This window comes from Strongylocentrotus purpuratus, unplaced genomic scaffold, assembly GCF_000002235.5.
Source record: "Strongylocentrotus purpuratus isolate Spur 01 unplaced genomic scaffold, Spur_5.0 spur5_scaffold_6, whole genome shotgun sequence".
NCBI lineage: Eukaryota > Metazoa > Echinodermata > Echinoidea > Camarodonta > Strongylocentrotidae > Strongylocentrotus > Strongylocentrotus purpuratus.
Genome location: NW_022145612.1, coordinates 36,686,081 through 36,712,033, shown reverse-complemented (window position 1 = coordinate 36,712,033; position 25,953 = coordinate 36,686,081). Strand labels below are relative to the sequence as shown.

General features: G+C 34.1%; 1 protein-coding gene across 4 annotated transcripts in view; it reads left to right on the top strand.

The window, feature by feature from the left end:
- LOC579456 (6-phosphofructo-2-kinase/fructose-2,6-bisphosphatase 1) overlaps positions 1-20,509 on the top strand; it is a 40,057-nt gene extending 19,548 nt beyond the window's left edge. For 3 of the 4 annotated variants that reach the window (XM_030973214.1, XM_030973213.1, XM_011673146.2), the window contains exons 4-16: positions 3,052-3,115; positions 4,100-4,174; positions 5,005-5,061; positions 5,749-5,870; positions 6,168-6,229; positions 7,921-7,994; positions 10,946-11,164; positions 11,691-11,795; positions 12,443-12,484; positions 12,945-13,032; positions 13,540-13,602; positions 14,119-14,183; positions 20,108-20,509. In XM_030973214.1, the coding sequence (XP_030829074.1) occupies positions 3,052-3,115; positions 4,100-4,174; positions 5,005-5,061; positions 5,749-5,870; positions 6,168-6,229; positions 7,921-7,994; positions 10,946-11,164; positions 11,691-11,795; positions 12,443-12,484; positions 12,945-13,032; positions 13,540-13,602; positions 14,119-14,183; positions 20,108-20,260 (1,189 nt within the window). In that variant the 3' untranslated portion in view covers positions 20,261-20,509. Of the gene's footprint in view, positions 1-3,051; positions 3,116-4,099; positions 4,175-5,004; positions 5,062-5,748; positions 5,871-6,167; positions 6,230-7,920; positions 7,995-10,945; positions 11,165-11,690; positions 11,796-12,442; positions 12,485-12,944; positions 13,033-13,539; positions 13,603-14,118; positions 14,184-15,250; positions 18,154-20,107 lie in introns of those variants that run through there. The other variant, XM_030973215.1, reaches the window with a different exon arrangement.
- Positions 20,510-25,953: the final 5,444 nt, after the last annotated feature.

The window sequence follows — 25,953 nt, the reverse complement described above, 5'->3', positions numbered from 1 at the left end:
ACATACTTTTGCACAAATGCAGTAATCTGCCAACATCCTCATTCCATTAAAATCGTAAAACCAGAGGATTAAAAAGGAGTGTCATATTTCTGGAAATTGTTAACAATATTTATTAAATCCGCATTACAAAAGGAAGTTGCATGGAAGTATTCATGCAAGTGCAAAGGTAGTATAGTTTATTGCAAAGGTTTTTCCTTGAAGTAATAGAAGATAAATCTTGTTGTTTGGTACAGTATACATTTTACTATTTACTTACTTACTTAGATCCCCCTCCTTTTCACCGCAAAAAAGTAGATAGGGAAAAGGCATTTTACAAAAGATAGTAAGTAATGCAACAAATGATCAGCTTGCTTCATTCAACATTGCAAAGCATTTGTACACATGCAGATTTTGAAGCTTTTGAAAAAATATAGGGCCTATCTATCGTGGCCATTTCCTTTCATCTGCAGTTAGTGAAAAGATGGAGCTGTTTGACCTATTGCAGGTGTGAAGCAGGTGAATTTTGACCAAGAATTGATAATATTGACAACAGAATTGACACATTCTCATCAAGAAAATGAATGCCATATTTGTTCTATTGAAATATGTATTGATGTAAAGTGTGTCATGAAAGTGGTAGGTCTATTCAATGAATTAGAATTGCTTTGAAAATAGTTTTTTTTTTAAAGGAAATAAATTGGAGAGATTAAAAAACAGTCATTTGAAGCTTCATACACTGATTTTTTTGTTCCAAATGAAGTAGATGAAGTAGTATTTGTGTTGATCATTTTCTTTCTTTTCTTAGACCATGCTTCCAATAGATTTGGTTTTTGTTTGTAGATATTATATGTTTGTAAACAAAGGAGGGATGACATGGGTTTTAATCTAATACAGTTTGAATTGAATTAGATTTGTGAGTGAATTTAATTGAATTAATTCAAGTTCAACAATATGGATGCAACCTAGAAGTGATTATTAAATTCCACTCCCTCAGGTCAGATGCAGTTATGATAATTGACCTCAATAATAATTCAAAAGGAACACCGGCAGGACAACGAAATGAGAAAAATTATGAAATCAAATATCATATGGAAAAAAGCTTTCCAGATTTGTAAGATATATTTTAGCTGAAACATAGTTTCAATGGAATATTAATGAATAGAGGCTTAAACAGAGCTCAAGATCTACTTGACCTGGTTTGCTCAGGGTAATACTTTGTAGATACGTATCTACATCTACATCTCTCTAAAATGGATTCTATATGAAGAGGGAAGTCTAATTTCATTCATATTGCCAGGCTGGTGGAATATGCGATGTACATACCAATTGATTTTGATAACATAGTGGAACTTGTCTTTCAGGTAGTCTGTAGATTTACACCCTATAAATTTTAACTTTAATAGATAACTCTTTGCGCTGGTCTTTTCTGTTCAAATTTTTTTTTTCTTACCAATTTTTATGTAGAGATGACAACCAATCTCATTCCTCTCCATTCTTCATTTTCCTGAAGCATAGCTGCCTGAAATGTCCTCATTTTGAAATTTGGAAGCCAGGCAAATTAGATTTATATCGGGATTTGAAATTAAATTGCTTATATTCTGTATTATTTCATATTTGTGACATTTATCTAAGAGAGTACAGTCACACTCTTCAAGATATAATAGGTAAAGATATATTTTTACCTCTAGGCGATTATATTTCACAATTACTGTTTTGTCTACAGCCTATATCTATGAAATCATGTGTAAACATTTTATATTTGTGTTCGGGAGAACAATGCCAACATATATTTTTTTTAGTACTGCATCAACAGAATTCCACACAAACAGAAATATAGACAAGATATTACTTATCTCTGTTTACAGTTAAACCATGTATGGATTCTGGTATGGACTGCAATAGATGAATGGATATATAGCCATAGAAAGGTCAAGACCTTGCACTAGGTATTGCTAGAAAATGTGTATTTGCTGGCAATGCATCTGTTTGCACCCTTCTGAAGGGGCACATGGTAATTTGTTTTCCCATTGGCTTGCAGCTAGCATCTCAAATCAAATCTTTGGGAAATAATCAAGTATTGATTTCTGACATTGCAAAGGTGGACTAGTATATGCTGCAAGATATGATTAGTGCATGCCATGTTGACAATACATGTAACTCCTTGACACATAATTAACAGAAAAGCTTAATTGATATTAGATCAGTCGCTGATGTAGACCTAACCCTCAACCACATAAGTTTGAAATATTCAGGAGAACAGACCTAATTGATGTTATTACTAATTGGGCCTTTAACAACCAATAGTAGGAGTGTGGTCTGAAAAGAGTGTTTTTATCTTGCTAATTGAATAATTGATGGATTTTTTAATAGATGAAATCTGGGCTGTACCATAAAAAGAGTTGCAATTTATGCGAGTGATCCACAAATTTTAATATTATTGGATAATGCTTTGATTTTGTTTTGATCAAGGACTTAATTTATTGACTTTTGAATGATCTCATTCCCATAGGCTTTGATACATGAGCCAACTTGAAGGCGTAGGCAATGGGTTCAGTGGCAACCCTTTATTGTTTAATAGATTATTGAGACCCTGTATTCCCAGAATCAAAACATTGAAAAACAATCTTTTTACGTCCTGTGTCACCCAGATATTTTGTAACCCCTGTGGAGGTATAAGGCCTGTCTTCATCAGCTCGAGTTTGCCAAATAACCCGCTATTTTCAGACTCGCGATATTATCCAGAAGCTCAACATTGCGTTCTCACCTGACCGATATGCTCAGCAAAAACTAGCAAACTAGCAAACTAGCAAACTAGCCCGCTATTTCTAAAATAGCAGGATATTTTGTAAACAAGACCAATATTTCTTGGGATATTGTCTCGACCAAATACCATGCTAATTGCAACTGCGGGCTAATTTGCGATCAGGATAGTTAAAATAGTGGGTTGTTTTGCAAACTCGAGCTGATGAAGGCAGGCCTATTGTGTCTGTATTTTGCGCATGAGCTTGATGATGGAATGGGATGATATATTGATGTGCCTTGTGTCTGCTCTCTTTCTCTCCTTGTCTCTAGGCAATGTGCCAAGGAAGCCCTGGAAGATATGGCAAACTGGTTAGACGAGGACGGAGAAGTAGCGGTAAGCTAGTAGGCATCTATCCATGGCACATAAAATGCCCCATTCACACTTGTAGTTTAACCTTAGGAATATGATTAGGATGTTATGTCAATTGGCTGACTGGTTAGAAGAGGATGAGTAAGTACTAAGTAGCAGTATTAAAGTAGACATCTATCTATCTGTAACTTATCACAGGAACATTCACACTTGTTATTTAACTGTAGGTAAATAATAAGAATGGTATGGACAATTGGTAAAATTAGATTGTGAAGTAGTGGTAAGTAGACATCTATCAATGGCTCATTAAAGCCCCTTTTCATACTTGTGATTTAGCCAGAAGTATATATGACAAATTGGGCAACTGGTAAGAAGAAGAATTCTGAAGAAACAGCTCATTGATTACCCCATTTATGTTGTAATTTAATCATAGGTATAACAAATCTTAAGGAAAATTTGTTGATATGGTTTAGGAAGTTGATTATACTTATGATTGGACTAACTCTACTGTCTACAGAGTTTTTCCTTCTTTTCTTGAGGATAATGCAATTTGTCGAAAAGAGATATATGTTCAGGGTGCTACGTACCCGTAATGATTTTGAATGTTCAGTCAAATTTGTCAAAACAAAGCCGCTTGTCAGTAACAAAATAAATAACCTTCATGATAGTTTTTAACTAGGATTTCCTTTCACCTTGTTCAAAAACCACACAGAAGGTTAACTTTGTATTTGTTATCGTAGGATAAAACTTAATTTCCCAATTTTTTTGTAATCAGAAGTGCAAAGTCATCCCTCCGATGACCTTTGTTGTAGATAATGAACAGGTAATTTGAATTTGAAAGCAGCTTACTTATAATATAAATAAAATTATTGATACTAGGTTCATATATACTAATGATTTTGTTCTTATCTAAACAAATTTTCAACCAGAAATTGCATTGTCATTCTGAAATATGTACATAAACATGAACATGTATGTAAATATGTTTTTGATGTGCTATCCTTGCAGGTTTTTGATGCAACTAACACCACACGAGACAGACGACAAACTATCCTAGAATTCTTGGGAGAGAGACATATCAAGGTAAACATCAATTATATTAAACAAATAAAGTTATCAATTGAGTCATTTGTGGAACTCTTTTACATACATGACACAGCATAATTGATGTCATTACAGAATTGGCATTATATTTTTGTTTAATGTGAATAATTTGTTTGTCAGCGAAAGTGCAATTAGCAGTGTGGTTTAAAGTAAAACCATGATACGTTGGCTGTCGTAAAATCTTTTGTATTTAATCTAAAAGTCCATCTGGATCATGATAATAACCCTCCCCCTCCCCTTCCTTTCCCCAGGGACAACAATTACAAAGTATCCCTAGAGCTAATCTTAAGGACAATCTATTTTCAACCCCTTTTTTATTCAGAATTCAAGCTGGATTTGTTAATGTAAGAGGTGATATCTAATTTGGATTATTAATGTTTTTAGTCTTTCCAGTCTTTCTTTGTTCAAATATCTTTTATCCGACATATGCTCTGCTGCAATATTGCTATGGGCTGTATTTTGTCAAAAATAAAAGGTTAGGGTTGCAAGTGGGTTTCAAGTTGGGTGTAGGTTAATATTTTTAAGGTTTAATAGGCATAGAGACAGGTAAGTGTTTGGTCCAGGGTTGAAGTAAAGAATACAGTTTGTTTACGCTAATGTCCGCAGAGGAGTTGGTGCATGTATAGTACGACCATGATGCTTGAGCACTTTAATGGCAGACATGCTAACGCTGGGTAATAATAAAAGAGTGTCAGGAGTGGCGATGTGCCAGACATGAATGCTATACAAGACTCCACCATTATTATCATTATTATTAATATTATGAAATTAGTTAATCAAATTTTTATTGAATGTTTTTATCTTTTTAGTGTTTCTTTGTGGAATCAGTGTGCGATGATCCAGAGACAATCCAGTCCAACATCAGGGTAAATTGAACACATTCTCTTCACCGTACTTTCTTCAATAAATAAATTAATGTACGTTTGCCACTCTCCACACAGGTGAGGTAAATGGGTACCTGGTAGGAAGCCTAGGCTTGGCTGCCTGGTTAGTACTAAGCACAGTAGGTTATATAAGTGTAGTAGCTGTACTTTAAAAAAAATAATCAATTTTAGGATTGTATTACCATATAAAACACAAAACAATCTGATTTAGTCTGACCGTCATATTGCTCTTAATTGCAAACCTTTTTTTGTTGTTGCAAATAAAATACTGAACCCCCCCCCCCCTTTAAAATTGGAAACATGTGGTTTATTTAACTAACTGTTTACTTTTCAGTCAGCATGGATATGTTTCAGTTTATATGAAACCAAACAGAGCTTCAATACTATGTTTACATCCTTGTAATAATATAAATGTTATCACTTGTTTCACTTCCGGTTTGCATTGACCAATTTCTATAACTTGAAACTGAGTATGCAAAATTGTAGAGGATTTTTGTTTGTCATTGCTATTTGCTAAGAGGTAAAACATTTAAAGATGACTCCGTCTTATTTGCAATGAGTCAAAATATAACACATATTCAAGATTCATTTTTAAAGAGAGGCCTATCATACTAACCTGATATGGAATAACTAAGATTTCTGTGAACTTCTATTTTCTTTATTTGGTAGGAGGTGAAACTAAACAGTCCTGACTACTATGACATCGACAAAGAGAGAGCAATCAGAGATTTCTTACAGAGGATAGAACACTACAAGGAGACATACCAATCACTTTCTGATGACCATGATAGGTAAAACATATCATATTTATGTATTGGCTTTGCGTCGTATTATGAATGCTACAGCTGTAGACTTTATCGTGAGGATGGAGTAGTGCGAGGAAACATACAACACTCTCTCACATTTATATGTGGAGATACTTATTTGAAGAAAAACTATGAACTTGTTTTGCAAATCATAATACACTCATCGATTTCAGAGAATGTATGAAATTCAGAACTATTGTGTTTTCTTCTCATTTGGTCATGTGAAAGCCTATTTTAATAATCAAATTATGATTTATTTCCTTTTTGTTTTTTCATCCGTAGAAATCTGTCCTATATCAAGATCATCAATGTTGGGGATCGTTTCCTGGTTAATAAAGTCAGTGGTAAGTTTCTCTTGACAATCACACAATAGAAACGATGAGTACCCGCTCAAAAATGTGTATGGTAAAAAGAGAATTGCCCTGAAGGCCATATTGTACTTTATTCCCCCCCCCAGGCTTTTGGAGCCTTTAAAGGTGATTTGCTCACAGCTCACTAATGTCTTTTCTTGCTTAATGAACTCTATCAGTGAATGTTGAGTTTAAGTATAGGTATTAAGGCCCAAGGCTCATTACCTAATGCATCTCAATTACTGAAACTTCTTAGGGAAGGGTAAATTGGAAGGGTAATTAAGTGATAGAATTCATTTGGGATTGGAAGACAAAAATACTTGGTAATTAGCATTTATATGTGCTGATTGATATCTCCCACTCATCGATGTTAGAAACCTTTATCTAAATTGCACTTATCTGCTACAGTGAACCAATTCATTCAGTTCAGAGACCCTGTATTTCACAATATCACTTGATTTTTCGAAAAGATTTCCCCTTTTCTATCACTCAACATTGCTTTGAGAAATGTTTAAGTGGATCTCATGCTTCAAGTGAGCTAGTGCTGAGCTATTGTACTTTCATTCAAGATTGAATAGGAATGCATGAATGAGTTTTCATTGTTCACTACCTTGTATACGTTTTTGGCCTAGTTTTTAATCATTGTGCTGTATGTAGATCATATTGTACAAGTGATGCACATGATGCATACGTGTATTGCATCAACTTGGTGTCAAAAATACTTCCCTATTCGCAGGAGCTTTTTCAGAATTCTTGCAAAATACTTTTTGAAAAGCCAAAATATGCAGAAATGATTGTATTTCTAATTGAAAATATTATTTTTCCATTCTGTATTATTGATTTGTCTTTAATAAATAATGGTTTTATTTTTTAATTGTCAAAATGGCCCTTCCAGAGGTGCTAACCAGTACGATTTAATTGTATTTAGTACGATAGTACGATATCACCTCTTAAAATACAATTTTTCACCAAATTTTTTTAATACCTATTAAAACCACGGAATCGCATAGAAACATGTACAAGTAACCCCTGCAACCCCTACAAAAAGTTTGCTTTACAATTTTCTTTTAAAATTTTGATGAAAGTGCAAACATTTTACTCGACCGTACGTACCAGTATCACATTTTTCTGAAATTTTACTGGCCCGGGGCCGACCGGCCATTAGGTAGTGTCGAGTTTTTGTGAAAATCTGATTTTTCTCTCAGTCTGTTTTTTTGTGTCAAGAGGTTGGCATCTCTGTATATAGATGAACATGTACAATTGAATATGTTTTAAAAAAACTAATTACAGCAAAAATATGGTCTTTACGGTATACATTTGCGCTGCGTTACGACATCAATAGGTTTTTTATAGGTGAAAGGAAGGCCGGTTGAAAAATACTAATTTTGATGGTAAAATACTAATTTTGATGGTAAAATACTAATTTTGGAGGTGCTGAGTACTAATTTGTACTTCCAAAGGTTGGCAGCTCTGCCCTTCTGTGTGCAACATGATATTGTAATTATAAATGATTTTGCGCAATTTTATATGAAAACTGCTCTTCCGAATACTTTTTAATATCATGTAGTAGTCATTTCAGAAATTGTATTCTGAAAGTATGATTTTTTTTCTCTCAGACAAGAGTATGATTTTACTATGTGTCGATACATTTGTGTGTAATTTTCATCTTGCTTTTTTGCTGGCAGGTCATATACAAAGCAGAGTAGTCTACTACCTCATGAATATTCATATCATCCCACGGACCATCTACCTGACAAGGGTGAGTTTATTTCAACTTCTATGTTTTTTATGATTTTGACATGGATTATTACATATAACAGGTGTATGTAATTGTAGTAAGTTCTTTTTCAAATGTGAATGAAGATAGCTAGAAAGTAACATATAATTTTTCCCCTTTATTAATAATAATAATAATAATAATAATACATGAGATTTATATAGCGCCATTATCCATTTTGATTAAATGCTCAAGGCGCTTCAAAATATAAGGGAACACATTACATCATGACAAAGAATCGTGTACATTTACATAAGAAAGAAAATGCAAAAATGAAAGAATGAAAGAATGAATGTCTGTCTTCAAAACGCAAAATTAAACAAATGGGATTTAAGGTTGCTCTTAAAAGATGTTGAAGAGTCGGAGTTCTTCAGCTCCTGTGGAAGTGAATTCCACAGGGCTGGTCCGGCATGAGCAAAAGCTCGTTCCCCCCAAGATTTCTTTGAAAGCGGTATGTGTAGAAGACCAGAGTTGGAAGATCGGAGGGTACGTGTGGGTTGGTAGAGGTGAACTAAAGACTGGTTGTATTCAGGAGCTGTTCTGTTCATGATTTGATGAACTAAAAGGAGGATTTTGAAAATTATACGTTCTTTTACAGGCAACCAATGGAGATTTTGTAAGATAGGTGTAATGTGACTATGTTTGCTTGACAGAGAAATGATGCGTGCAGCTGCGTTTTGTAGTTTTTGTAACTGTGCAATTTGAGAATTTGGTAAATTATAGAGTAAACTGTTGCCGAAATCCAAACGTGAAGAAATAAGTGAGTGAACAAGTTTCTCTGTTGCCGAACGAGTCAGATATTTCCGTATGAAGCCAATATTGCGCAATTGATAGCGAACTGATCTGGAAATGCTTGTGATTTGTTTAGACATAGACATTTGAGAATCAAGAATGACGCCAAGATCGCGACATGAATTTGATAAGGGAATGGTGTTACCGGAAATAGAAATTGAGTCTATATTTAATTTATTCAACTGAGATTTTGAGCCGAAAAGAATGAATTCGCATTTACTATGATTTAATAGCAGAGAATGTGACTTCATCCAGGCGTCAATATCAGCGATGCAATTTTCCAAATTTTGCAAGGTTTGGGAAGCTCGAATTTGATGCGGCGGAAAAGAAACAAAAACTTGTATGTCATCTGCATATAAATGATAACGAACAGAATGACGTTGAAAAACATTTCTGAGACCGGTTAAATATATTGAAAATAAGGTGGGCCCGCCCACAGAGCCTTGGGGTACTCCACAGCCAAGTGGCCTGGGGGAGGATGTGAAACCATTTAAAAGGACAGACTGTGAATGGCATGAAAGATAGGATTCAAACCATTCAAGAGCCTGGTCCTGGATACCCAGACTTGTTAGAGTATTTACAAGTATTTTGTGGTCTACGGTGTCGAAGGCTGAGGACAGATCTAAAAGGACCATGGCAGTGACGGATCCGGAGTCCATTTCTCGTAAGATTGAGCTTGAAACATTGATGAGAAGGGTCTCAACACTATGATGAGGGCGGTAAGCCGACTGTAAAGGGTCGAATAAATTGTGTTCCAGCAAATAATCTGAGAGTCTAGAGAACACGACTCTCTCTAGAATTTTGAACAAAAATGGCAGATTACACACAGGACGGTAATTTTTCAGGGATTCATTGTCCAAAGAGGGTTTCTTCAACAAAGGGCGTATAAGTGCTGTTTTTAAGACTGAGGGTACAGTGGCTTGATTCATACTAAGATTAACAATGTGAGATATAATCGGGGCAAATATTGGAGCGCAATCTTTTAAAAGAATGGTAGGAACTGGATCTAATGGACAAGATTTAGGGGGCAATTTACGAAGAAGGGAAAGAATTTCATCTGCGGTGGTATGTTGAAAGGTCCTTAGTGTGGAAGAGGTGACAGGTTCCAGTGGTAAAACATTTGGATTAAGACTATCTCGGATTTTTTAAACTTTTAAACAGAAGAATTGAATAAACGTTTCAGCCATGGAATTGCCATCAACATATGACGGCAATGGAGAAGACTGTTTTCGGTTCAAGAGTCGATTGGCGACATTGTAGAGTTTCTTGTGATCATCGCCGCAGTCCTCGATGAGTCTGGTGTGGTATGAACGTTTCGCCTTGGAGACAAGGTAGCTCACCCGGTCTCTCTGAGCACAAAACATCTCTCGGTCAATCTGGAGCTTTCCATTGTCCCGCCATTTCCTCTCAAGTCTCCGCCGCTCTTTCTTCGCTTCGGTGATGTCATGGTTATACCAAGGACTGTCTTGATGAGCTCTTACTTTCCGAGTCTTGGCTGGAGCATGGGAGTTCAGTAACCTGCAGAGTTCTGAGTTGTAGCGGATAACGGCAGCATCGACGCTCTCTGTTGCTGAAGACATGATGCTACTGTTAGTAACATCGTTGGCGAAATCAGTCCTGTTGATGCCCTTGATATTACGAGAGGAAAAAGTTGCATTTTTCCGCTGGGGCTTGTCGAAACGTAGCAAACAGGTAACAGCAGAATGATCAGAGATACCGGGTATTACTTGTAGGCGAGAGTACAACAGTCTATCGGAGTTCCTGACCTGATCATTAATCTCATGAGAATAAGACCTTTAAAAAACAAAAAATCCTGCAAGTTTCTATCTGATGTCACCCTCTTCTTCTATGAAGAAATTAGGGTTCCAGTTTTAATTCATTGTTGCTACATATTTGCATCATAATGTCAAGGGTTTAGAGCAGTGTTGGCATTAAATTTTGTATTTAAAAAGATTTAAAAAAATATATTTTCAAATGGGAGGTTGCAGGGTCAAAAACCAAATGAATGAGCCAGCACCACCCTTTAACATATAGATAAGCTACTAATGAACAGTTACCCAGTCTTTCCTGTAGGAATCCAAGCTATAAGTCCCCTGGTTGTTTATTTCCATCAATCAATCAATACCTTTCGCTCTTTGCAGCACGGAGAGAGCATGCACAACCAGAACGGTCGGATCGGAGGCGACGCCAACCTGTCTGAGAGGGGTTGGTCCTACTCCAGGTCTCTAGGAGAGTACATGTCAACACAGAACCTGCAGGATCTCAAGGTCTGGACAAGCCGTCTCAAGAGGACAGTCCAGACGGCATCCAGCATCGACGTCGCTATCGAGCAGTGGAAGAGTCTGGATGAGCTTGATGCGGTAAAAAATCTAAAGGATTATATACAATTTATTCTTTGATTTTTTTTTTTCTTCCAAATTCTGAGCCCTTCACACACTATTTATTAATAATCTTCACGCAAATAGACAAATCAGATATATGTGCATGTTTAAACACATTGAAAATAGCTCAATAGTGATTTCTTTAATAATTTTGTCTTTCTTAAATAGCCCTGGCCCTATTATTACACATCCTTCTTGATGAAGAAGCAATTTTCATCCAAAATTTGTCAAAAATTAATGGGGAAATGGTGCGGTGGTAGTCAGTTAAACCCTTCTCATGACAATGGATTCACTCTGTGATATTACTAGTAATGATTTAATTAAACCTGCTACAGAATGTCATCCACATTTTAGCAAAATCTAAAATTAGCGAAAATCTAAAAACAGAAGACGTTTGGACAATAAGAGTAATGAGCATTTACTCAAGAACAGCTGTCCATGTTTACATTCTAAAAAGTACTTCAGTGTTTGTAAAATTTTCTCTGTATTTTCTGTCTGTGTCCAGGGTGTGTGTGATGGTCTGACGTATGAAGAGATCCAGAAGGGACATCCAGAGGAATTTGCTTTGAGAGATCAAGACAAATTCCACTACAGGTACCCTATGGGAGAGGTAAGCTTTTATCTACATCTGCATTCAGAAAGTAAAAATCTGCTTTATAATTGCCAAAAGAAAAAGAAAAAACAAAAATTAAATGAGCTAGTATATAATGTGTGCCTCAGCTCAAGGTATTTCAAGAATTTTAAAGACGCATAGGATTAGGCTCTCATGGGGAAAATTCAACAACATTTGAGTGTTTATCAAATAAAAGTTGCTGTCAATCACAAGGATTAGCTTTCCATGTTATGACCAACAGGCCTTATGTAATACTCTGCATTTTTCATCCATTACCACTTGTAAAGTCATTATCTTACTTTTTTCCTCACCGAAGACTCTCCAAGCGAGGGGGTACTTCTTGTCCACACATTAATAATGGTATTTCACCAAGTCTGGTGTTGGCAAATAATGGCCTTCTGCACATGGTACCTGACGACCCTCTCCCTTTAATATACCGGTGTACTTCCCCTGGGTTTAGAGAGATACCTGTAAGTAAAATGCATTGTAGAGGGATTTGTTACACCCAAGACATTATGATTGAAAGTACATGTAAGTTGGATAAATCCCTTTATACCTGCAGTGCTTTTGCAAGCATGTATTCATAAGTGTCATAATCCATGCAGTTTGCTGATCATCTTTTAATCTATTTATTCTGTTTGCAGTCTTACCAAGATCTAGTGGCCAGGCTAGAGCCGGTGATCATGGTGAGTTGAGACATTGTAATACTTGAACAATATCTTCCACATGAAGTATGGAGTGATATGGATTCTTTTTAATGGATATGTGCATTACTTAATGAGCAGAATGTATGAATGGAAAGGTGTTGAAGCTTATTTATATAAATGATATCGATTTGAAAATCCATTTTAATCAACAATTAAATTTCATAAAATCATTATTTTTAATTAAGTGAATAATTTGATTTAAGTCAAGCTGTATCAAGAAATATCATTGCAGCCAAATGGCTGAATAACAATATTTTACAAGTTAAAAACTTGCAAAAAGAATTAAATAAAAAAATAAAATGCAGTATGAATTTGACATAGATTTTTAAGAGGCTAAGATTCAAACAATAATATTATTCTCATATATTGTGATACATATTGATCTCAATCGCCAATCATAAAGTTATATGTTTATTTTCTTGATGATGTAACTTTTTAGGAGTTGGAGAGACAGAAGAATGTCCTAGTGATCTGTCATCAAGGAGTCATGAGATGTCTTCTAGCGTACTTCCTTGACAAGAACTCAGGTAATATCCCAAAATCATTCTCTCTTACGTCTTACTGTAGAATTGAAGCGATCGTGGCAGTTCCATTATGACCCAAATTAATTACAGCAAAGGCATTCACAATATTAAAGTCAAGTTGAATAATGAATATCTCCCAAATTTTGACTTCTCTGACCATTTTCAAGTGGAGATATACATTTCATTTGCTTTTGCTTTTAGCAGTTGGGTAAAATTGTGTATATATCAAGATTTTTTTTTTTTTTTTTTTTTTTTTTTTTTTTTTTTTGGGGGGGGGGGGGTAAAACAAGATGGTAGTGTAAATTCCTGCCAAGGTTTTGGGAATTTGAATGAAAATGGTAGGAGAAAGTATTGGGGGGGGGGGGGCAGGGATTTACTTCTTTTTTAGAAGTAATATAGACTGAATGCATACAATGTTTATTTCCAGAATTATAAAGTAATCAAATAGTTTCAAAGAGCCATCCATGTAGTGTTTGTCTAACCTAAGATTTTGATACTTTTCTCTTCCAGATGAACTTCCATATTTGAAATGTCCACTGCACACTGTCATCAAACTCACTCCTGTAGCCTATGGTAAGTGCATGAGATAATGTAGTAACCTCTTGATATCATAAAGGGTGCGACATTGAATATTACAACTAATAGATGACATTAGATTACAGCTAGTGATGAGTTCTTCTTGCCTATGTAGGAACTGCTTTTGTATAGAGAGGTGGTGATTAGTACTTTAAAATGAAGAACAGCTTTTATTGCACACTTTGTACCCATCTGGCTTTAATTATACAAATAATGTTTATTTCATCTTTTTGTTCATTCTTGCTAGTACTGGAATGGATGCAAGAGAAAGGGCTTCCGGGCTTTTAATCTGTGCTATTCTTTGAGAATGAAGAAAGCAGGAACAAACAAAACTCCTGCATTCTACAATATGCTACTGAACAACGAAAATATCCAATATAAAAAATTTGCAATTAAAGTAGTAGACACCTTTTTTCACGTACAAATGTGGTTGTTGTATTATAATTGGCTTAATCACTGTAACAAAGAAATCCTGATGGAATATTGAGTATGGTTTGTTTTTCATCTTTTCAGGTTGTCGAGTAGAAACAGTGACGTTAAACATCCCAGCTGTAGATACACACAGACCAAGACCTGACGTAAGTGAATCACAATGAATGAATCCCAAATATGTTGTTACCTTTTATTACAGGTCTCTATTTCCCCCAGAAATTGAGCTAAGAGGCTTTTATAGAGATGATCCAACATTGCTTTGGTCACTGTTGCCATTGGATTTATTATGTCGAAGATAGTGAGGTTAGGGTTTGTGATTGGGTTTAAGGTTTTAGGTTAGGGTTAGGTATAGTTTGGCTCAGTGTTGAAGTTAGGAATTTGGTTTTGTGTGAACTATTTAAATTTGGTTTCGGGAAAACTAACCCTAACACAAACCCTATTCTTAACCCTAACCCTATATTTGTTAACGATATATAAACCACCTAGCAATTGTTGTCGGAGCTAATGTTGGGTCACCATAGAACAAATGTATGGTTCTGTTCTTGATTGCATGCCGAGTTACCATGACACATGCATGTGCATGGCTTGTTATCTTGATGTCATTGTCAAATGACTTGGGTTTGTTGTATTGTTTGTAAACATGGAAGATTTCTTTGAATAGGTTCATCGCACTTGTAGAATGGACTGGAAATCATTTTTTCTGATGACACAAATGATTTCACATAAAATGCTTGCAAAGAAATATATTCATAATTTAGCTATGTCGCCATTTTGAATGAGGATAAAATGTTCAAGGTCACACGTGGCATGAGGATGTCAATGAACTCCGAAGGCCAAACGTGGAATCAGACCTGAAATCGTTGATGCCTCTTTTCGATGGCAATGGCTGGTAGCTGATAAAGAAAAGAGATTTCCAAGCCAAGTTCCTTCTAGAAATTATGGAAGCTGTGGTGCTACCAGCAAACTGGCAATCGTGGAAGATGGTATAGTGTATTGTTATGAATGAAGAATGGTGGTGTTCTGTAGGCAGTTTTGATCTCCTGTCAAAATATTTTATATCAAGTTCTTGGGTTGACCTTTAGTCCTTTAATTATAACCTCAAAATGACCTCAGAATCGAGATGCACCAAAATGATTCTGTGAGAAAGAATCGCACCAGCCAAACTTGAGATAATTCACCATTTCCTCTTTTTTTTCTCCCCCATCGCAAACAGAATACCCTGCCCATTCCAAAGGCGGTTCCAGAAACAGAAACAGAAAATCAGTGACCCACGAAGGCTTCCTCAAATAGGCAACAGGAGATCAAAACACCCTTATAAGGGGTTGGGTGTTCTCTCTACACGATGCTACCTATCGGTCTAAACTACAGCTCTGGGCTGCCCATTTTAGGTTGCTCTTTCTTCATCATAGACCACATAAAGGCTAGAAAATAGGACTCCCTCAAGAAAGATCAAATAAAAAATTGAAAACTTCTTTTGCTAATAAATTTTAGATTCTTTCAAGTTTCTAAATTTGATGCAGATTATTTAGGACCTTCTTTCATTCCAACCAATGTTTTTATTTACCTCTGCTAGTGACAAATTCCCTTGCTCCATTCATATTGATTATTGTAGAATAAATACAAATAATGGCACTTTATTAAGACATGTGGATTTATACATTGTGAACAAAGTTTGTATTGTGTGCACATGGCATGAACATGACTCCATTCCTTAAAAAAATATCACATGTTATGTAACATGTCCCCCCCCCCCCCCCCCTCCCTCCCTCTGCCTAGTCATGCAACTGATATAATGTTGATGTGTTCTATTTAGACGGTTACAACCCATTTCACAGTCATAATTGTATTTGGTAAATTGTATGCATTTAAGGACCCCATGGAAAAGCAGCTATTCTTTGTCATTACAGCTAAAAATGGGCTCCTCACCATATTTGAAACTTAAATTCCATGATGTATGTTTTATGTAATTATGGAAATAAAATCAAACCATCAATGCATTCAATGGTAGATAAACGATCAACATTAGACCCATTTAATTCACAGCCCAAACACTATTTGGAAAAATCTTTGAATTTTTTTACTGCTATTTACACTACTCGGAAAAAAGAAGGAAAGGGTTGGTGTTTCCAGCGTTTAATTTAAAAAAAAAATGAGAGGTGGCTCTTTTGGTTTATTTCTTTTTGTATTTTCCATTAGCTGCTTAGCAACATCCGGTGATACATTGGAATGAGAAAAAATTGATAACTTTTGCTTATAGTGTAAATGAATATATTGATATAAATATAGAAAAATTAGGCATTGTCTGTTTGGATCCAGAAGGGCATTAACTCTGTGTCAATGTATATGATTTAATGTCCTTGTGGCTCCAATTATATGACTTATAAAATAGTAGGAGGCCATATTGTGTATGAACTCTGAGCAGGTTTTGATAGGATTTCAAATTACTGATAGCTTGATGTTCTGATGTGCTATGACACGTAGAGGTTGAATTTAAAAGTCGATCATGACATAGAAGGATTTTTAGTTGCTAAAATATTATTTGAAGATCAATTTGTAAATCTAGTGTATGAGAACCCATTTCCAATAAGTGTAGATATAATGAAAAGTGCAATTAATTGAGGCTTCATGTGTTCTTTGATGTGAGTACTCTGGGAGATTCATTAGTGTTCTCCTCATCTTATATCGAATCTGTACTGAAGACCTTATGCTTCATAGATTTATTGTTTATTTCAACTTTTAGTTCACTGTACATTCTTGCAATTTGGTGTTATGTTGTAGGTCAACGTACAAAGATTATCATAAAACAGGAAGAAAAAAAAAGTGAAGACTATCAAACGAATTGTTTACTATGACCATTTCTGTAGCAAAATAACTTCATTGAATTGCATAAAATCATTATTGTAATTCAGTCATTGTGAGTTATAAACCTTTTACAATTGTAAACCATTTACAAATTTTGAAGAAGTTTTTGGTTTTCCTTTGTAATGTAGAGATGTTTGAATAATTTCTTAGTTATCACTTTTCCTTAATCATCAAAGCTAAGATGAAGATCTACTCAATGCAATGTTGAATGAACTATCATCTATTTAGAAGCAGAAGGGTGTTATCAAGTGATATGAGTTAATGCCCTTCTATCTCTCAGTAGAGAATACAAACATGCAACATTGTGAAGAAAGCAAAATGTGTTGTCTTTTTTAGATAGTTTCAAATTCTCTTTGTTTTGTTGAAGTGGCAGATGTGTATCTCAGGGATCTGAAACCTTCTCTGTATTCTTTACCATTATAGACAGCGCAAATATTTATTAGTACAATCGTTACAAATTATTTTTAATTTTTATATTTAATGACCTTTCAATTTCTTTTACCATACTCTTCCCCAAAAATCCTCATATGTCAAAATTGAAAATTTCAGCCTTGTGGATGAAATTTATCCCACAGACATTAGTTGTTGCTATGTTGGGCATGATTTGGACAAGTTTTCTGATTGTCAAGAACAACTTCTTTGTACAAGTATGCATAAAATATGAATAAATTCTTTAAGATTCCTATTGTAATTATATTAATTGCCATGAGAATCTTTCAAGAATACTTTATCAGCAGAGAGCCAAAGGATGTTTCGTAGAGCTAAGGACCTTCTAGCTCTCTGCAGCTGATTTAAAACCCTAAGGTGCTAAGGTGGTTGGGATTATAATAAATTCTGTCTCTTGAGAAAAGAAATGAAGTTTTCTTTGAAGAGTTTATAATGATTAGATTTATGAGATTTTTAATTTTGTCTTGTCATGACATATTTCAGTATATTATGTCTTAAATTTTCATTGATTTTGTGCTGCTGAAAATTCACCCGCTAGAGAGAATTCTGAGATAATAATAATCGAGTTTGTTAACCCTCAATCTTCACTTTATTAGAACCACAGTGTAGTATTTATAGTCTATGCATTTAGCAAATATCAAATAGCCCTTGGAAGTGAAGATTAGTAATAATTTGAGTGTATTTATCAAATGTGAATACATTAGTATTTTATTGCTGCTTTTTTGTAAAGAGAGGTGTCGGGTGTGTGATATTTTTTTCTCTGGTTTGGGTGCAAACTTTGAATAAATGACAACATGAAAGTAATCACATGACTGACTGTAGTGTCTTTATTTCACTTTCTATGTAATAATGTATCATGACCCAAATTGCCATAACCCTAATGTGGTGCCTCCAAACTACCTTCTTGATATATGCCTTCATATTCAATATTTTTGTTTGACCAGTGTAGCCTCATGAGTAGTTCAAACATTCATTTCATTAAAGGGAAATCCAACCCAAATAGACAACTACGGTACTCTAAAAGAAAGCAGAAAAATCAGAGAAGCAAACTGATGAAAGTTTCAATTAAATCTGACTAAATATAAGAAAGTAATGAATTTTTGAAAGTTATAATCACTATAAGTATGGGCACTCCAAATTGGCTGAAGCGGTAATATCAATGTGGTGTAGTGTCGGACTACTTTCCTATCTGTTCCAACCTATAAAATGACAACAAATTTTAATTTTTGAACATTCATGGCTAAGGAGGGTCTATTTTTTTTAGAGGACCTATAATAATAAGCCATCTATAATATATTTGAGTAGTGCCCCGAGGGAGAAGGAACTTAGGAGAAAAACAGAAATTAGTGATATTTTTGTACACGGCAAATGGAAAAGTTATCCACATCCTATTTCACAATTCACTGACCAATCTTCCAATTTTAGATTCGCATAGACTTGGTGATCTCATATTTCAAACATTCATAACTTGCTTACTATTGGCCCGATTCATTTCAAACTTTTTCCATTCTTTTTCTGTTATATTTCTGCATTAATACAAATTTAATTATTACAAGGGTTGGATTGACCTTTAACTAAAATTTTATGATAGAGGCTACTACAAAAATGATATACCACTCTGGTAATCAGCTGTGATGGTTGAATCATGAGAAAGCCTACCGCAATGTCAAATTCAAATACATTATAAAGTTTACTTAACCTACATGTATGTAATACTTGCATCAATGCAATAAACTATGAAGAATTTTACTGTAGGGTGTGTGGATCATATCGTAAGCATAGATTTGAATTGAAATTGGGTGTAGAATAAATACATTCAAAAGCTTCAGGGGTCATATTCTGAAACCAATGTAATAATTTATTTTAAGGAAAATTATTTTAATTGTCACAACAAGCACTTACCATTGGTGCTTGCACAGATTTTTGTTAAGCTCTGTGCCACTGCAATCGGCTTTGTGCAGACATTAATCAATGACTTGTCCTTATTTGATTTGTTATGACAACTAACATCGTTTTACCAACATAAAAGATTGTTATTATTATCATTACTATTATAACATCCTTTTCAGAATACCACCCCTGGTCAAAAGGTATTATACTCAAATTACAGAGGAACAGATCAGAAATAATTTATGGTTATGAAAAGGAAGTAAAATGGTTTGACAATCCCAATACTAGCAGTACATTCAATTTACATTGGTATCATTGGGGGTAAATACTATTTCCATGCACTTTTATACCTGATCAGCTGTGTCATGAAAAAAACATTACATTTACATTAAATATTATTAAAGAGCAATCAAACTCTTGTAATTAGGTCAGTTGTATGAAAGCAGAAAAATAAGATAAACATAAATGGCAAAAGTTTGAAATAAATCAGACTAATGATAAGAAATTTATGTATGTTTGAAATATGAAATCACTAAATCTATACAGATCTCAAATTGGCATCTGATCGGTGGATTGTAATTAAGTCACAGATAACTCCTGTTTGTAAAAAAAACATGAACATTTTATTTTAGATCATTACATCAAACTATTTTAGAGCAACTACTAGAATGTAGTTTCTGATATCGTTTGACCTGAAAGATTGGAGATTGTTATCATGCAACAATGATTTAAAATATAAAAAATTGAGACTGCAAAAAGATTGACTTTTGGGATCCATGTATTTCCAAACTTATATTTAACAGTGTTGAATCAAGCAACATATCGTTTATTTCTTGAACCACTGTCATTTCTGTGTTTTTTTTCTCCACAGGAATGTAACACGAATAGGAGCACGAATGATGCGCTGTCGACCGTTCCTCCCGTAACAGAATTCACCGAAGGCCTCAGTGAAAACGATGTGTATGTCGACGCCAAATCCAACTATTACAACACTTGGTCTGGACTTGCTGGATGGCTCAGCTAGAGGGGCACTCTGATGCAAACCTCTTTGAGTGTGTGTACCCTTGTTTCCCACTCAAGGCCATTCAATATCATATAACTATCTTGAAATGAGGACTGTGTGAATTTTGGTGGTCTATTTAATAACTACTAACTACAGCATGGATTAAGTTGTGCAATTCAAGCACATTTATAAGAATTGTTTATATCTGAGTAAATTGAAGTAGTACCTGAATCGCCAGAAGGGAGTTAAGTCATATACTTTAACACAGACCTAACAAGCTTATGCAATGCCATAAATCTGTCATTAAAATATAATCTATAGAACTCAATCAGTTGGGAGTGTAGGAAGAAAGTAAAATGGAATCTCAAAATACATCTTAAATTTCTAATGTCTGCACAAGATGATCATGTTTAATGATGTACACTCACAAAGAAGAAAGTGGACACTTATGATTAAAATTGTCAAATAAATATTTTATATAAATTAAGTTCTTCATATATCGAGATAAACAAAGATTAATTCTCTTTCAATATAAATGAAATGCAATTGGAATCATACATTCATGCATGATTGCGCATACCTGTAGCAATTTAACAATAAATGAGTTTCTGAAAGAGAATTTCAAAAATGGGGCATCTGGCCATTCAAATGATATGAGCATTTTCATCAGTCTAATTGAAAATTTTTAAAGACTAAAAGAGAGGCATCTTGATCATGCCTTTCAAAACCATGCAGTCCTGAGACTACCATCCAGAGCTCATTCTTTGTTTTCATTGTTGAACAAGACCATCTTATAGATGCACATTTGAATGGCTACTTGCTCTATTTTGTTGCAATTTTCTTCATCAGACCTAACGGTTATGTTCAAAAATTGATCTTAATTGATGTTGGTAGAGCTATTTGTTGACTGTTTATATGTAAATTTTGAACAATCAAGGGTGTCCACTGTTTTTTGTTGCTGAGTCTATTTCACACATTCTTGTTTTCTTCAAATTTATCTTTGTTGAAGCAAAGCTTCCTTATTCTTTCTAAATGCATGCTGAAAATACTTCAGATAAGATTGTTACATCATGATGCCGTGTAATTTATTTGCATGTATTTCTTTGTATGTTTGTGTACTTTGCAGAGGGGGAGAAATGGGATGTAGTAAAAACTTGGTCAATAGAAACTATCAAGAAATTTGGAATCATGCACATAGTACAATTCTGAAAATAGAAGTCACAATATGTATTTTATTTATATATATTTCTGTATGTTTTATCTGAAATTCATCTTCTTGTAATGCAAATGAAATTTTGTACCTCAGATCTCTTTTTTTATGTTTGTATATCAAGCAATGTAGTCTAGTTTGATATTCAATTTGAAATATTTTATGTCTTGCAAAATAACCATTATTCCTTTCTAACAGTTTTAGCACTTCTTCCATTTTTGTATTGCTTAGATGAAGTAGAATCATTTAGCTGAATCTGTTCTATAAAACGCATGCCAGTTTGTCTCGACCGTCGATATGGACAAATGTTTTGACAAATATTGGATGCAAGGTTAAATTAATTTGTCTTCTATATTATACAGATCGAAACAATTTTCAGTGCACTACAAGCCTGATTGATTCATGCTAGTCCAAACATCAATATCATGAGCATTTTCTTATCACGCAGTTCTGGCAACACTGATTAATTTTTTGCTGCAATCTATACATTTTTTTGCACTTTACCACCTCATGTGGCAACAAGATTTTTTTAATACTGTCATTCTTGGCCCACCTTGCAAATTGCTTTTTCTACCATCTTTCTTCATCTTCCATTTATCATCAAACGGCTAGATACTTTTACTCTTAAAATCGTGTACATTACCTTGAATTGTGTTTACTTAATTTGTCTTTTGTACTGAATTTGAGTGGAGCGACATAATTTTGTTCTTTGCATGAGGGTGTTTGTTTCAAGTATTTACATTTTTTAATTTTGTAGGCACATACATATAAATATCTAGGATTTTCAAGGGTGATTACATTTTCAAAAGGGTATATTCTTATTTATCATATCTTCAGCAATAAAACTTGTATTTTGTAATAGATATATTCATAAGTATTTTTGATAATACGGCTCAGATATAAGGGTTTAAAACAAATATGTTCACATGTTAACTAATTGTTTCTTGAAAGAAAAAAAGAAATTAAAGAAAAATTGTGAAGGTGGTAACTTTTTTTTATCAGTCTTATTTCATTGAGGTCAAGGTAATTCTTCAAATTTCATATTCCTTGCTAAAATATGAGTGATTAATTTTTTAATACAGAGAAATCAATAAGTTGCACAGATTGATTCATATTGGATTTAAGAGATTGTTATGTTGAATACGTTTAACGTAGAACATTATGAAGATAACAAAAAGTACCGGTATGTGTTTTCTCGGTAACTGCCATTGGATGTTTTTTGTTTGTTCCTAGATATACAATGATTTGATAAATATATTTGTATATATCTCTTTCATCAACTTGCCATCTGCAATGAGAGTGCATGTATGTAAATATTAAAGCAATGTTTTATGTCTACATATGAAGAGCAGTACACATCTCAGCTTGATAAACAGTTGTGTACTTAAAACAATGCAAGAGTTTAAGTACTTTCCTTTTCATTAAAATGGTTAATAAAAGAAAGTTTACAATTTAAAGAAAACCTGAAATATTTCAGGCTTACAGATTACAGATATTCTGCCTCTAAATCAAACTTGTTCATGAAAGGGAAGCTTCAGTACTGAATATGGATTGTTATGCTTCTAAATTGAGCTTTCAATCTTCACACTTTGATGAAAGCTCAATTATGATACTGAGAAGTAATTTTGTGTAAACTTTACATATGATTGTGCTTCTAAATTGAGCTTTCAATCTTCACACTTTGATGAAAGCTCAATTATGATACTAAGAAGTAATTTTGTGTAAACTTTATATATGATTGATAAAAACACAGCATCTCAACCTCTTAATGACTTTTTTTTTCTCCTGAAAGAAGCTTTTCTGTGTATTTTGGACATTTAAAAAAAAAATCTTCTTTTTTTCCTCCATTATATTGAAGTAAGCTCAAATTAATACAGTTTTCTGTGAAGGAAACTTCTGTGCTGGGTCAATATGTAGAATGATAATGTATACAGGGTAATTTTTGTACTTTACATGACTTTGTATAAAGCTTTAATAAAGAATACCAGTACGGATGTAATATCAAGAGTTTTATGATTGCATGTCAAGTTGCATTCGGTCAAAATATACCGGGGAATGAGTTGCTTGATGCTTTAATAGTAAAAGCTTGTTTATCGATAGCATTTTATGGTAATATGTATTAATGTAGATCTACATAGCCACGTTTTAGAGCAAAAGGGACCTTAAAAATTATAAAGTACAGGTTTAATGGCCCTTTGGCTCTCCCGGTCATGTAACTATGTACAAATGTTGTGTAATATGAAATCTCTTCCTTTTGTAGAATTTTATAAGTGATGCATTATTATACTCTTTTAGTGGTAGTGTTGTGCAATTCTTTTGAAATCATTGCAATAATTTGTAGGCTCTTTTGGTTGTATTTTTGTCATGCCTGTTGTTGACATGATTTGACATGTAGTACTTTCTTATATTCTTTGCCTCCTAGTACTGGGGCATGATATTACCAAATAGGGTAGAAAGCTAAATAATTCACATCTTACTGAAGGCTTCATATGTTTTTAAAGAAAAAAAAAACTTGAATATTCCATGCCACTGTTTAGTCCTTGTTCACTGTAAAATAATAATATTTCAAGAGGGATAAGAAAACGAATTAAATGTGATGGGGCTAACAAATTACACATATTTTATATTTTGATATATGTTCCAACTTTAAATTTATAGAGGTTGAAATATAAAATTTGATAGGTGAGAGAAAATTAGTTCCCAATATTAGTATATTTTGAGACATGCAACATTAGGAAGGACAAATTTAAATCATTGTTTTTAGAAGTTTAGTGTTGTTTGTTAAAGGACTTTAAATTACTACTCCAGACTACTTTTGCACTTTTTCCCATGAAGCTCAGAATAAATGTTTCTCAATTCTTTTCATGATATGATTATGACAATATGATATATTCTTGGTATATCATAATTATATAGTGTTAATACTAAGTTTTTTAAGTGCTGAACTATAGTGATTAAAATGTATATCTTCACAGAACTTTATTGAGCAATAAAGATTGATCAGTTATAGTTCAGAGAAATATAAACTTTATCTGTCAAGAACATATTATCACAATCATTTCATGAAAAGAGGTGCCATCATGTTATTCCAACTTTGTGGGCAACGGTGTAGTTCCACAAACTGTCAGTAGCCCTAAAACTGAAATGAGAAAACATACTATGTGTTTATTTTGTCTTGTATTGTGCTTTCTTCCTGCCAAGAGAAAATTGGCAGTATCTTTGTGCCACTTTCATACTTTTGCCATGTGCATAATTAGTGGGGGTGTCATAGCTTGTGGATAATTGACCAGACTAGGAAGCATGTATACTACATGATCCAAATTCCTGCCATGGCAACGCTGGCCTTTGGCAAGACATTAATCTGCAGGTGAAGTAAATTGGAAGAAATTCTTCCGATGCATGAGCACTGTGACATTGTAGCATGGCTAAAGCTGAGGTAATATGACCATGTTAATACAATTGTCAGACATCAGATTCAAGAGCTCTTCCTTCATGCCATTGGTTGCTTCTCTCCTTTTTTTGGGGGGGGGGGAGACTCTAATAGCACATGGCAGAAGTATGAAAGCAATGAAAAGATTGTTGGATTGATTACATTTTGTACACTGTACTGCATGAATTATGTATATATTAAAATAAGATGTATATTTTGGTATTTGAAACATTTTGTAAACCCATGGGGGACTATAATATAGATTTGTTTATTGATCATAGTTTATTTCACATTTGATGTTGTATACTGTTTGTTTTGATGGATGATATAAGGCTACTAATTCTATGAGAATGCACCTAGTGCAAGATTTGTATTAAAAATGAGATTAACCAACTACAATTTAATTGTCTATTTGGATTCTTTATGTATCTGGCACATCCATCTGCATGTATAACTCACTAATTGTCTTTTCCCCTTTATTTCTCTTTCTTTCTCTCCCCCCCCCCCCTTCCCCTCTCTCTCTCTCCAATTCTCTATCCATTTTACTTTCTCTATTATCTATTTTTCTGTTTGTCTTTCGATCAGTCTCTCCCTTTCATATTGCAACATTCTATTACACACCTGTAAACGATCCCTGTAAAACACATTTAGTTGACAGAAAGAATGCTTTAAGCAAAGTTTTTAAATAATTCTGATTTATACATCACTTCCAAATTTTTCAAATATTAGGACATTCATAAAATTTGCATAACTTCATATATATATTTCATAACTAGAAAAACAAACGGCTTGAACTGTAGGAATCTCCCTTTTAAGAGAGTGACATATGAAAATGAATATGATACGTTTTCATAAATGTGAATCCCCCATTCACTCTGAATTCTGATTTACAAGTTCCTAGGGTAAAAAGATTGTTTTAATGTCCTTTCAATCTTTTCAATCCTTTCAATTTTCAATCCACATTTGCCACTCTCCACCCAGGTGTAGTGAATAGGTAGCTGCTAGGAAGAAATTTCTTGAATGCTCGAGCGCCTTGTCATGGTTGCTCAGCCAAAGCCTGAGCAATAATATGAT